This window comes from Anguilla rostrata, chromosome 15 (genome assembly GCF_018555375.3).
Source record: "Anguilla rostrata isolate EN2019 chromosome 15, ASM1855537v3, whole genome shotgun sequence".
Classification (NCBI taxonomy): domain Eukaryota; kingdom Metazoa; phylum Chordata; class Actinopteri; order Anguilliformes; family Anguillidae; genus Anguilla; species Anguilla rostrata.
The window spans coordinates 23,607,780-23,621,855 of record NC_057947.1 but is presented as its reverse complement, the minus strand read 5'-3'; the positions used below and the strand labels follow the sequence as shown (position 1 = coordinate 23,621,855).

At 45.1% G+C, this 14,076-nt stretch overlaps 1 protein-coding gene and 1 long non-coding RNA gene across 2 annotated transcripts in view; one reads left to right on the top strand and one right to left on the bottom strand.

Moving 5' to 3' along the window:
- iqca1 (IQ motif containing with AAA domain 1) overlaps window positions 1-14,076 on the bottom strand; it is a 52,686-nt gene that overhangs the window by 9,159 nt on the left and 29,451 nt on the right. The window contains exons 11-15 of the mRNA XM_064310824.1: window positions 13,959-14,057; window positions 9,288-9,352; window positions 8,425-8,507; window positions 6,099-6,206; window positions 1,111-1,310 (exon numbers count right to left, since the gene is read on the bottom strand). Of these exons, the coding sequence (XP_064166894.1) occupies window positions 1,111-1,310; window positions 6,099-6,206; window positions 8,425-8,507; window positions 9,288-9,352; window positions 13,959-14,057 (555 nt within the window). The remainder of the gene's footprint in view (window positions 1-1,110; window positions 1,311-6,098; window positions 6,207-8,424; window positions 8,508-9,287; window positions 9,353-13,958; window positions 14,058-14,076) is intronic.
- On the top strand, window positions 7,373-11,701 carry LOC135240839 (uncharacterized). The gene is made up of 2 exons (XR_010325808.1): window positions 7,373-7,839; window positions 11,087-11,701. It is a non-coding gene; the product is annotated as an uncharacterized LOC135240839 (long non-coding RNA).

Here is a 14,076-nt window from a genome sequence, read left to right as displayed (position 1 = left end):
CAACTTAGGCCCCAGGTTGTCCAACAGCCTGCATTTACATGTTAGAGCTGATGGTGAGGTAAACCCCTTAAAACTAGACCAGGCTTCAGTGTGATTGGTCAGCATGATTGGATATGATTGGTGTGGAGATGGGTGGGAGGGGTGGAGTGGGTGAGTGGTGTAAGATTAACACCTGTTCTCTGGCCAGGGCTTTGCAAAGCAGGAAGTCCTCCTGGGGGCCTGCCTCGCACTTCCCAAAATGCACTAATGGCGAGGTGGTGAAAGGATTTCCCTTCCGACAATGGGGTGAGCAGTCAGTGTGGGCTCCCAGCGTGTTTGCGTTTGGAGCGCGGTCGCGAAAGCCAGGCCTTTGAGCGAGTCTGCGCCTTTCTCTCCCTCTTTCAGGTGCCTCTGTGCAGAACGCCACGTCAGGATCCTGACAAATCGCCCCGAAGACAGAGGGGGTGTCGCATTTCGGCACTTTTCACGCTTTATGAACCGGAGGAGGACGGTGGGGGGAGTCACTTTTCACGCAGGATCTTAGGAGCTGGTTTAAAACACAAGCCTGTCTCACACTACCGGGGCTCAGATGTCAGGAGGTCCTGGAGCTCCAGGTAACTGGCTGGTTTGCATATCAACCCTGTGTCAACTTAGACCTTAAAGTTATTTGAAATAGAACCAGTTTTAGATTACAGGTTTGCAGATTACAGCCAGTTTCAAAAGTAACATCAATTTCAATCAATATTGTGAAAACAGATGTTTCGTTTAAATTTCTCAGCGATCTGCAGGACTGTTTCCAGATTCTTCTGACATCTAAAAAAGAAAGTATTTAATATACTGTAAAATACTCTGTGTGGCTGCCAGTCATCGACCACCACAGGCCCAGAGGTCCTTTCCTGCTCCTTTCTCCCTCACAAACTGTTCCTTACACTCCCACACCTGCCCTTTTTCCCCTGCACTCCCGTCAGCTACATTTCCATTACCGTGTCACAAATTATTTAGCTTGGAGTGCTAAAATGGAAGAAAAAAAAAATTGTTTAAACAGATGGGGTTTTTATATAAGTGCTGTGCGCTGCAGTCAGCGAAGACCCGCTGGGACGCGGAGAGCAGGCCGGGGCCTGGCGGGCTCACCTTGAAGACGACGTGCAGGAGGTACTGCAGGCCGCTGCGGCCTGGGTATTTCCCAGCCAGGTTGGCCGGGGACAGGTTGAAGAGGTTGGCCCCGGTCTCGGTGCAGAGAGCGTGGACCAGCATTCTCTTCCCCACCCCCGCGGGCCCGGCCAGCAGCAGGGTCTTCACCAGCGGGGCCCGCTCATGGACCGCCTGGGACCCTGCGTGCCATATCCCCGGAAAACACAGGAACACACAAGAGATGGGAGAATTTACTGTGAGACTTGTTATTTTATATTTCAGCAATTTACATAAACAACCTTAGCTCTTAATAATATTTCAATAGTACGTTATATTTCGTGATGAAATCTATATATTTCAGTACATCTTCAATGTACTCAATGAGTTTGAAGATATTTTTCAATTGCAATGAGAATGGCAGACAGCTTTTGGTAATTCGATAATGCTGGTGTTACCTCTTCTTCAACTTTACTTTTGACTTGTCTGTCTTTGCAAACACGCAGGCAGATTTAAAGTATTTCCGCATCTTTCCCCAGCCAGTTACCATTTGGAGTTTTGAGTCTGAAGGCTATAAAATGAACTACTTTCTGACCACAGAGGCCATAAACGTCTTTAGTTTGTTTTTTCTCATCTCTCACCTTCCTTTTTGGAATCGTTTCAGAGTGGGTCAGGAGGATACCAGGCCTTTAATGAATTCAGCCGATGGTTAGTCTGGTTAAAGGCCTGGGAACTGGGGAACAATGGCTTAATTAGGCTGCGGGTCCAGAGCGAGGCATTGTGTGGCCTCAGATGTGTGTTTACTGTGGTGAACCGCCAGGCTCGGGGGGGGGGGGGGGGAGGAAGCCGCTGATCTGAGCGTGAGATACAGCACACCCACCGGACGCGGGACAGGTGCAGCGGCGATCGTGGGACAGAGTGCGGCCCACTACAGCCATTAGCCGTGCCCCCGCTGCTGTCCCCTCAGCCGTATCACTAAACAACATGACTCTGGCCAGGACGCCTGCCCCCCCCTAATCCTGGCCTGGCCAAATGTCACAAGCAGAACCATGGAAAGGCTATGTGCTCTTTGAACTCTGAAACCTGGTACCCAGAATGCACTGCTCCACCCAGAGTCCTTCCAGGTGAATCCACATGAGGAATAACAAGGTGAGCGGCTATTGGACTCACAAATATAAGAGATCAACTGAGCCCATGCACCACCTGTTCTGAAGCCCAAAAAAGTCCATCATTTAGTGGCATGCGTGCCTAAAAATGACCCAAACCATCTTAAGGCTCGACCACCTGACCTCTGTATGTCTTACTTACTCACTTATGGCGTAACGGTCTCTGAATAACCGCCCCTAACCTCCATGAACCAGCCCCCTGGGACTTCAAAGCAGAAGGCCGCTGGAGTTCGCGAGGTGCTGAATTCACCAGGGTGTACGCACACATGGCAGGAGGTGAAATGCAAAGCATGAGGTATTTATAAAGCGCATTTTATCGCTGTGATATTTCAGCGCACACCCTGCAGTTAGACTCGCCGATCACAAGGAATACTTGATCAGCTGTCGTACAGATCTAGCAGAACGGCACAGCTGTTGGAACTACACAGAAAGACACCCAAAATAACTGGACAGCAGGGGGCGATGTCACCAACATAATAGATTGAGTCATGGGGAGCTCAGAATCACTGGGAGACAATAACATTAAACGAAAAGAAAGATGAAAAATAAAAGGAAAATAAAGACAAGCTTTCTGATGGAAGTAAGACTTGGAAGTGTGTAAATGTTCTGATATACATATAAGGATGCAGTTTGGATCGTATTTGTATAATGAATTGTTCTTGGTACCTTGCATTATGCGGTGAATACGCCTAAGCACAGTATATAAAAAGGCTCTATACATGACAGTAAAACAGCAGAATAAGCACTGAGTGATGTCTGGCTGTTCTGATGCAAAAGAAACTTCGTTTAGAGGGACTTTCCAAAGAATGGACAAAGCGTAGCTCAATGGAGCATCCCCTGCGAAAAAATCAACACGAGTATATACACGGCCCCAATAAAAAGATGAATTGGATCAAGCGTAATCATTTCCCCCCATTGTGTGGTGGGCCGGATACAGTGGTGTTGGGGGGTGGGGGGTGGGGGTGTGAATTTAGTCTGAGACACCCAACAACCTTTGAAATGTGGTTCCTTTCTAAGGAGCTGTGGCAAAACGCAACTGTGTGTCTTGCAGCCAATAAATCATGATTTGTTATTTCATGCACGTTATGATTCGGGGAAAGATCGTGCATTTACAGTGTGTGTGTGTGTGTGTTTATATAAGTGGACAGACATGGTATGGTCCAGAGGCAGGGTGGGGTCAGGGCCAGGGATATGACAGGATGTCAAGAGAGGCAGTGTGATTCCTTTAACCCTAATAGTACTGAATTTGGCAGTTCAATCATTACACAGAATACTTTTAGCAACTACAGGCTTTAAGTTGAAACATGATCTCTGTTATGATCAAAATCATGCCATGTGACTTGGTGTCTTCTGTGTGGAATTGAATGTGTAAGACAAGGGACAATGGATGCCACAATGGATACCAAAGGATCAGTTAGTGCTGGGTGATCCCTGCCAAAACTGCCAAGTTTGTTCATCAAGAAAAACAGGTCTTAAGTTGAAAGTGTTGTGCATTGAAAAATGTTTAGCTGATTCTCTGATGGTTGTGTTTGTGTGCGTAGGTGTTTGAGTGCAGGTGTGATGATATGGTGGATGCAGACCGCCAAAACTATTCTGCAGCAGAATTTTGCACAGCGCCCTCAACTCCCTCAAATGCCACCCCAGCCTTTGGGCCACGATTATACTGATTATACAATTTCTCTGCCTCTCTCTCTCTCCCTTTCTTTTACACAATATTCGCCCCTTTTCTTCGCTGACAGCCCTTTGCCTGACTAAGCCGCTTGGCGCTCCTCTCCGCTCCCTGCGGGTCACCGGCTGCTATGACGACACGCTTTGTGGAGAGGGCAGGCACGCGAGCCTTCCAGATTAATCAGGAAACAGCCATTTTCAGAGCCCAATGTCTCCGGGCCACTTTGTACTTGGCTCTATTGCTAAACATTCTTTCCGTCCACCAGCTGGAACGCAAAAGCCCTTGATGTTTGTGCTTATGACATCCTCAAGTCCTGTACCTCTAGCTGCGGAGAACACTCAGGTGGGCTGAACCGAGAGCTAGCGTCCTAAACCAGGAATGTGTTAACCTGCGGCCCCTGAGAGAACGCGCCAGTTTGGCTTCGAGCGCACTAACGCAAAACAGGGAGGGGAAACGTCCGGCGTTTTCAGCTGTCGCCCTAATAAAAAGCTCCTGCTGCAGAATACCCGCCGTGACGGGACACTGCTGCCAAGGAAAGGGAAACAGGACGACGTGAGAGGGAGACAAATTGGGCCCCTGGGATCCTGTCCCTCCCAATTTTTGGTAAGGCACAAAATGTACTACCTTACAAAATAATAAAAATAACTCCCAAATGAATGCATCTATAAATTATAATTAAAATTCTGGAGGCACAGGTTGCCTTGCAGAGGTGAGCAATCATATATGTGCAAATACACATATTTGAAATACCGTATTTAAAATGTCATTTGTATTTGAAATACAGTCTATCTCACCGCCCTCGCTCTCACAGGGACCTGCCTCACGCTTACAGGGTTTCCCATGTGATACCCAGAGCTCAGTGTGGCATGGCTAGCTGCACACTGGCACAGGCCGCTGACTCGCCCGTCTGAGAGATGTGCCGCGTACCCGTGTGGGTTTCTGCCGCGGGGTAGCTGGCGCAGCTACGTGGCCGGTGAAAGCTGCTTTCGTTCGGGACCGAGTCGCGAGGTCGTGGCCCGGCAGGTCGGGAGGAATTACAACAGCCCCTCGGCTTCTGAAGCCTCCGGATCGGGTTCTGATTCCGCTCCCGGCACAAATCCCTTTGAGCAGAGTCCCTGGTTATGATACGGGCGAAATTCGAAACATGGATGCAACACGCGCCGAACAGATACCCTACACCGCTCATCGCCTTGTATCGGACTGACAACCGTACTCCAGATGAATGGGGGTGGGGGGGTGGGGTGACACAAGGGGATCCCAGGCTGCTACCTCAGCCTGCTGGGTTCAAGCACAGTTCACAGGCCTGTGCACTTTGGTGGCACCTCATCCTCTCCCTTAAATATTAATGTCACAACATCAATGGGCAGATCAATTTGGGTCTCAGATTTCACTTTTCTCCTTTCCCGGGGCTAGTATGTCCAGGTTTCCCCATGGCTGGCTGCGCACATTGACAGGGACATGAGATCTGTTCCTTCAGGCCCTCAATCAGGCGTGTCTCCAAACAAATAAAATGAAATACACTTTTAAAAGCTCACAAAGTCAGGCACCTAGACAAATGTACCTGCTGGGTACATATTAATGGATAATAAAATGCTAATAACATGATAATAAACATTTATCCTTTTGGTTGCTTGGCAGTGTGCCCTTTGAGGATGTGCCATTCAGTCCGGCCTGTCCACCATGGCTCCTTGGTAGTGAAATGAAAAGCTCTTGATCAGTAGTAAGGAAAGATATGTGTCAAATATTTGCACAATTAATTTCTTTCACCAGTGTAGCAGCTAAGCCTGATCGCCTTTGCGCAAATTTTTTTTAGTGATACCGCACTCTGCTCTGGTGCTTGTTGCCATCTTTAATACTCCTATTTGGTGATGCTTGCCTTGGCCTAGTGGGCCACTTCTAAACACCCGTGACATGGCTAAATGCAAATGTTGTGTAAGACAAGACACCCTGGAACAGGACGTCTGGCAGGCGGGTAAAGGGCAGTGTAGTTTAACGGTTAGGGAACTGGAGCTGTATCTCAGAGAACTGGATTATGTGAGGTTAAAAGCAAACAAAGTAAACTGAGTAACTCTTGGTAAATGAATGTCACTCATCTAAATGCTTAAGTGTAAATGTAGATTAGTGAGGACAGATGAATTAAAATATGGAGCACTCACCCAGGGGCAGAATCCCGTACAGGGCCACAAGCTGACGGACGTCGGAGAGAGAGGGCATGGGCTCGATGTCAGCCTGGCGCAGGGTGGTGCCCAGGTAGCTGTACTCACCTGTGGGGTAAACAAGAAGGGCAGGGAGAGGTCACAGGGCATACACATATAGGTTTCTGTCAGAGTGGTGGGATTAGCTCACGCACCAGCGCCAAACGATAAAGCCCAGATGGAGTTTCCCCGAAGTCGCTAAGTGAACCGTGACTGCACATGTAACTGCAGCAATGATTGACAAGGACAGCTATGAAAATGAATGAAAAGCAGTTATCAGAAGAGCCTGCTCTGTCCAACAGCAAAAAGAGAGGGTTGTCATGAGACTGCATTTCTGGAAGGAAACCAATGTGAATCACCACCGCTGACGTCATTCTTTTTTCCAAGTAAACCGCTCAAAAAACTTGACCACCACAGCAACTCTGTTGCAGCTATGAAATGAAAGGACTCACCAGTGACCACAGACAACCTGCTGTGTCCATAACAACAAAACAGCACTGCCACAAGGCCACCACATTTATATCGCATGCAGTGACTTTAATGATTTAATGATGCCAAGTCATAAGGATCACAGTCGATAGAAGTAGTTCATACACAAACCTACAATATAAAGTTGAGTGCCATAGTAGGCCTAACAGGGATATTAAGAATGTAATACTTTAAGTGGTGAATGGGATTGCGGATGTAGAGTTAGATGTAGCATAGGTGGGGCCAGCTGAGATGATGACTGTTCAGGGTTCAGCATTCGTTTGGCTAAGATGCTGTGAACATGTCTTTCTCCAGTCTGCTGTGGAAGACCCAAAGCGACTCGGCCGCCCTGACTGCAATGGCGAGCCCATTCGACCACTTCTGTTCCGAGAAGAGGGGCCTTTTCGGGAAGGGCCAGCACTGAGTCATCTCTATTGGAAGGAAACCAGGACAAATCGCGGAAAATTATGTCTGTTTTTATTTATTCATTTGGCACATAATGTGAGGCAGAATATGGCCTATTCCCACCCTAATTTGGAATATCCAATTGACTACTAGAACCTATATCCATGGGTGATATCCTTAGCTAATTTGAAGGAGATTCCTAAGGAGATTGAAGACATCACGGTTCCCCAACGTGCCTCTTCTCGTCGCCAACAACAGCAGTCACCAGCCACATGCTTCTGGTTTCAGTCCTGCCAGCCAAAGGGCTCATGCACACGAGCTAAAGTCCAGAGGTAAGTACCATTTCATCTACCAAACTCCAGCTTGACCTGCCTTCCAGGTGTGTCTCAACAAAGCCCCAAAATTCTCTTGAATTCAAAAAACGCCCTCATCCTGAGACTATACTGCTGACTGTCCATATTAATCCATAAGTGGCCCACCCAACCCTGTCGTGACAGCTCCCGTCATCACAAACACAGAGAAATGTGTTTCCAGCTTGGTATCCTGCAACTTTAGATAAGGGTATTTTTTTAAAGGGTGGGGGGTAGATATATAATAGAGTGCTGGAGACAGAAGCAGAGCAGAGTTCACTTTGTTTCCTACGTTTCCTTTCGGGGGGGATTCCGACACGTATGTTTATGTAATAAATGTTATTAAATGTCGATGCTCCCTCAGTGACCTGTTTCCTCTGTTTTCGTTACGGCCGCAGAACGCTCCCGTGAAATGAGACGGAGAGCGCGCGATCGGGGCGCAGGAGGAACCCCGCCTGACTGGGCTGTTGACCGCACTCGTGAGTCATGCTACGCTAACGTCTCCTCTCTGCTCTTGGCTGCGAGTCGAGTGCTTTGCAAAACATTCTTCACATTTTTACAGAATGTGTTTCAGCTTTAGCTTGTGCATCACTGCTGCTGCTCAGCTGCTGCACTGCACTGGACATGCATCCAGACTAATGTCAACATGGTGCCTGCACTGGAACACGAGCATGGGACACAACCTCACATTGAACACATGAAATGAGAGACACTGTGGAGAGACACTGCAGCAGTGAGGAGAGAGACACTGCACCAGTGAGGAGAGAGAGACACTGGAGCAGTGACGAGAGGGAGACACTGCAGCAGTGAGGAGAGAGAGAGAGACACTTCAGCAGTGAGGAGAGAGAGACACTGCAGCAGTGAGGAGAGAGAGACACTGGAGCAGTGAGGAGAGAGAGAGAGACACTGGAGCAGTGCAGAGAGAGAGACACTGGTGCAGTGAGGAGAGAGATACACTGGAGCAGTGAGGAGAGAGAGACACTGGAGCAGTGAGTAGAGGGAGAGACACTGGAGCAGTGAGGAGAGGACAGACACTAGGGAGAGTGGCAGGGTGTGTCCAGTACCGATGTATTCAGACAATTTGACGTTCAATGGCTTGATCAGGACTCCCTCTAAGACCAGCTCTTCATACAGGGACTCTATCGTCCTATAAACACAGAAAGAGAGAGAAAGAGAGAAAACACTGCAGCCCATCAGATCCTCAGACATGCATTACTTATTATCAAGGCAGTGATGTTCAGTGTGGTGGTACGCCCAGCAGTCTGCTGTTGAATTCCGACTGTGCCAGTGCCGGCAGCCCTGACTGGCACATAGATTGTCTGTATCTTCACCCAGAATGGGAGGGTCTAACCAGACATCTCTAAGGCTCCTGCAGTCTGCTTTGCCCTACCACACAAATAGCTGTACTCCTTAAAAGAAATGCCTGGTGAACAGCAGAGTGAAAATAATTTTGCCTGCAGCGCACACTTCTGAGATGGAAAAGAATCAGGGCTAAAATGGTTAAAAAATAATATACTGTACAAGAACTTTCTGTAGCCTCCACTGGGGAAGTAACATCATCAGAATATGTTTGCTATTAGTGGGAAGGGAAGTTTAAAAGAAAACCAATTAGGTGGAGTACTCAAAGTTTCCTAAACCACAAGACTGGTCATGGAGAAATCCTCCACCAGAGGTTTCACAACAAACCCAAACAATGACACATGAAATGAACCAGGGACCCAAAAAACAACATTTTCATTTCCACTTTTCATTTTAATTCCTATTTTCCATTCAATGCTAAATCTAAGTCGTACCTGGACAACGCTTACATGCCTGAAACCACTGCTGCACTGGACCGTTGCAGTGTTTACTGTGTTCAGTCTAATGATGACCAAGCTAATTTATCAACAAAGGACGTAACTGTCAGAAGAACTACTCCATCACAGACCTGTCTGCTGTCTGATCTTTCTCCCTCCTCTTCTTCTTCTTAGAAGTCTTCCCTTTCTTCTTCTTCTAAAATTCAGAAAAGTGCAGTAAAATGTAAGGTTTTCACAACTTTTCTAAATATCAATCAACATCAAAACAGGGACAACAGGCCAGCCCCAGAGCAGATGAAGGAAAACTGGCCTGAGTCTATGTGTGGGTTCTGCTTGTACATCTCAAGGCATCTCATAATGTTCTACACCCTCAGGATATCAGGGTATCTTGGCTCATTTGGATGGAGTGATAACCGAGGTCTTGATTCATTGTGGTCAGTGTCTCTGAATGCATCTCTATGCATGGACCTTGGCATTAAAAGAAATGGACTGTGGGTAATGACCACCTGAGGAGAGCTGACACACAGATACCACAATTAGATAGCTGGTATGGGCAACAGGCAACTTTAAACAGAGTCTAACTCTAAATGATGATAGTGATTCTTCATGGATTATTATTATTATTATTATTATTATTATTATTATTATTATTTCACTATGATGTAATATTGACATTTATTTAGATTTTTTTGCAATTGAACGAGCACAAAGAAAGAAAAACAAACAAAACCTCCAGACCAAATAAATAACACAATAAAATAAAATGTATACAGTACCGAGGGACATTAATTCACAAAAGCAACCTTCAGTGAAACTGAAGAGCGAGTTCAGTGAGTGACATGAGTAGATTCCAATTTAAAGTGATATGAAAGGTTACAATATATTTATATACATTTGAACATATTACATAATTACACAATGAATATACACTGGTTACTGCACTTAGCTCGAGTCATGGAATGTTTGGATCCTCCATGACCCACACGCCCACTGGCTGGAAGCCACAGGGAGGATTCAGCTATGTGTTTTGTTACACTGTGTTCTTCCAAACCACCCAAGCAATGGCAGTCGTGAGGCTGGAATCTTCCAGTAACATTTCGCTCAGCCTTTCCGAACACATGGCACAGACAGGTCTGTTCCCTCCTGCGCATGTTGACCTCCAAATGACCAGTTAGTCATCTCTGGGTGGGAAAATGACACCCTCTTATATCATCACCTTTAGAGTATGGGTTTCCTTTCTACTTTTTATATTTTTTTTTGTTCCTGTGAACCTGTAGTCACTCACAATCCTTCCACTGAAATGACAGGAGAAAAATGACAAGAAACATGGTGACAGGCTATAAGGTCCAGATTGGGAGAGTCCGTGGGTGAGATTGAGCATTAAAAAGATCTTTTGATATGCTTTTTTTATTTTTTGAGTTATAAGACAGTAGCATTATACAGAAAAATGCAAACAAAACAAAGGGATGGTGTAAAAATAACAGAATGATAGGGTCCAGTCTTTGCTCTCAGTAAATTGATGGCACACAGATCAGATATTGCAAAGCAGTGCATTCATGACTGTCAGGGATGGATTTAAAAAATGCTAAATTAATTTGCATTAATTTGGCTTTGCAAACAGCAGAACACCATGCAAAAATTGAGTTGAGCTGCCTGTATCACATATGAAATACATACAAGCAAATACATATTACAAGCACAAAAGTCACTTCTTTAAACCTGTAAGATGCATGATCAGAAATATTTGATGAGCATGTTCTTAACTGAACATTCTAATGCTGATGTAACAGTTATTACTGCTCATTGAAAGCAAAGAAGTTCCAGAACACTGACTTGGAATTTTGAAAAAAAACATTCCAAAAAACCTGAAAGCCATCATGCTGTTTATTTTACTGTTTATTTTATCGCAGACAACTTTGCATTCCTACAGTTGGGCTGTGGAGAAGGGGTTTTGGCTGTCAGGACTGAGCGGACCCCAGCAGAAATGACCCCCCTGTGAGCCCTAACTCATCCTCAGTGGGAGGCCCGCAGGAGCGGACGCGCTGCGTGCCACGCTCAACCCGTCATGGGGCGAGGAGCAACTTTTCAGAAAATCCCAGAGCGGAACAACTTTCAGCATCCTGTAAATTGCAGCCAAAATGAGCGGCCTGAAGAGGAGAAGCTGAATCAGTGGATGAGAAGCTGGCTGTATTATGCTCTACAGGAGGATCTGTCTATAACAAAGGAAGGTTGCCAGATCTTACATAAGAGGGATATTAATCAACACCAGGCACCCTTTCAGGAGTTAAACAGGGTGTGTTGTCTTACTTTGTTTACAGAAAAATCACCAAGCATCACTGCATTGGGAAAGAAGTTGTCCTTCTAAATCAGATATTTAGGCATACAACGAGGAAAATTCCAGACTTCAACAGCCCTCTAAAAAAGGTGTAAGGTTTTAGTGTATGCAATAAAATGTGTGCCATGTTTCTGCAGAGGAAGTCATAATATTATTTTAATCTCTTACCAGTAACAGAGGGAGCCAGCATAATAAAAAATTGCAACCATACCTCTAACAATGAGTGTTGAACTCAGCAACAATGTTCCTCATTCTCTCAAGGACCTGTCAGCAATGTTGTCTCATCCAAAGAGATCCAAACTTAAACTACCACCTAAGCCAAACCCAATAGCCCAACCCTAGCCCAGCCCCAACCCAACCTATACACTCCTGACCTTACCCAAACTTCAATCTCATTCCAAATACAAAACTGACCTACACTGCAACCCTACCACCCTAACCCTAATTCCAACCCAACCCTCAGGCCTCACCTCAACCCTAATCCAAACCCCAATTTCAACCTATAGTCAAGCAGAACAGAACATAATTTTTCTAAGTGCAGTTAAATACAGTAAAATATAATACAATAATATACACGCAGTGGCAACTTTGTTAGGTGTACCTATCTAGTATGAGGCAGGACCCCCTTCTGCCTCCAGAACAGCTTGAATTGTTTGCGGCATGAAGTCAACCAGGTGCTGGAAACATTCTTTAGGCATTTTGACTTGATAGTATCACACCACAGGTCCTGAAACTGAGATTAGCTTGACGGAGTCTGCCCATTCTCTTCTGACCTCTCATTAGCATGATGTTTTTGCCCACACAACTGCTGCTCACTGGATGTTTTTTGTTTTTGCACCATTCTCTGTAAACTCTAGAGGCTGCAGAGCATGAAAATCCCAGAAGAGCAGTTGTTTCTGAGATGCTGGAACAACCACGTCTAGCACCATCAATCATACCACAATCAAAGTCGCTTAGCTCACAAACTTTTCCTATTGTAACGTTTGGTCTAAAAACAATTTATCCTCTCCAATATGTCTGCATGCTTTTTTCATTAATGAGCAGGTTTACCAAATAAAGTTGCCACTGAATGTACATTCATGGTTTAATAAATTGTGACAACTGCCATAAACCACTCTTAACATTTATCATCTATTTTTAATGACAACATGCCAGTTCAGACACCTGTTACAGGGATGTCAAATACTGGGACATGATCTCTTGGATGGGAAATGGGGTCACAACTGTGGCCAAATATATTAATCAGTCTTCATTTCTGGATAGGGCTATATGCAGCTCCTTACAATGGACATATTCAAAAAACCAGAAAGAACCCAACGGAGCCACTTGGGGCCTCAGCACCCACAGTAACACAGGACAGGCCCAGCACATCCTGCCTCTCAAGCCCACTTCAAAGCCCCACACATGTGGCAGTGTGCAAAACTCATTAAAACTCACTTAATGTATGTAATGAGTCCCACACAGCCTCCTGGTACAGCCGTGTGTACTTAGACACGCATCGCTTGAGCTGTGACATGACCGTGTTTGACCGGCAGGACCAACCAGCCAGCGGCCTCTCTGTCTATCCCCGTGAAGGATGGAGAAAGACCAGGACATCCCACCTGGAAAGGAAGGCCACCGCTGATAGAGTAATGATGCTGCTGAGGTCGACCAGAGAGATTCACCTGACCATGAATGCCTGATGATGATGGTGGTGGTGGGGTCAGCGTTAGCTTCAGTGCTTGTTTTTACACCCCCCTCAGATTTGCAGTTGCTTGGACCGCACTGGAATCAGGCCAGTGCGGATATGAGTTTCTGGAGCAATGGGGATCCCATGCTAAGGTTCATTACCAGTTCCACCATGATCAGAGCTTTGAAGCATAGCAATTACTACTGTTCAGACTCCACTTGGAATCCAAGGAGGCTGAGCTGCTTATTTTTGTGAACTTGCAGACCTGACTTTCCGATTGTTTTCCCTTATGGAAATGAAATAAACTGCAATAGACTGTAAGTATGTGGACTTGAAAATAGGTTGGTGTGTATATATATATATATATATATATATATATATATATATATATACCAACCTATTTTCAAGTCCATATACCGTATATGTATATATATACATATATATACTGAAATATACTAATCATTCAATTTCATATGAAATTGAATGATTAGTATATTTCAGTGTTGTGTATTTCTATAAATAAAAATGTGCTAAATTAAAATATCTGAAAGTAGCATTACTTTGTATAATAACCCAGCAGAATATTTGTAGTACATTGCATTCTTACAGATTTTTTTTTTTTGCAGAAACTGTTAAAATTTCACATAGGTATAGACTATTTCTATACCTAAGTGTACAATATATGGTAGATAAATATGCAGGACCCTTGTGGCATAAATTTGTAGAACAGAAAGTAATACTCTAGAAGAAAAGTTACAGTAAAAGCAGTCAAATAATATGAACACATTTGCTTTTTACCTTCTTGCTCTTTTTCTTTCCCTTTTTTTTCTTCTTATCTTTCACTCGGTCCACTATTATCTTGAGGTTCTTCAGTTCTTGTCTCATCAGCTCATCAACCTTTGAAGAGCAAAATATT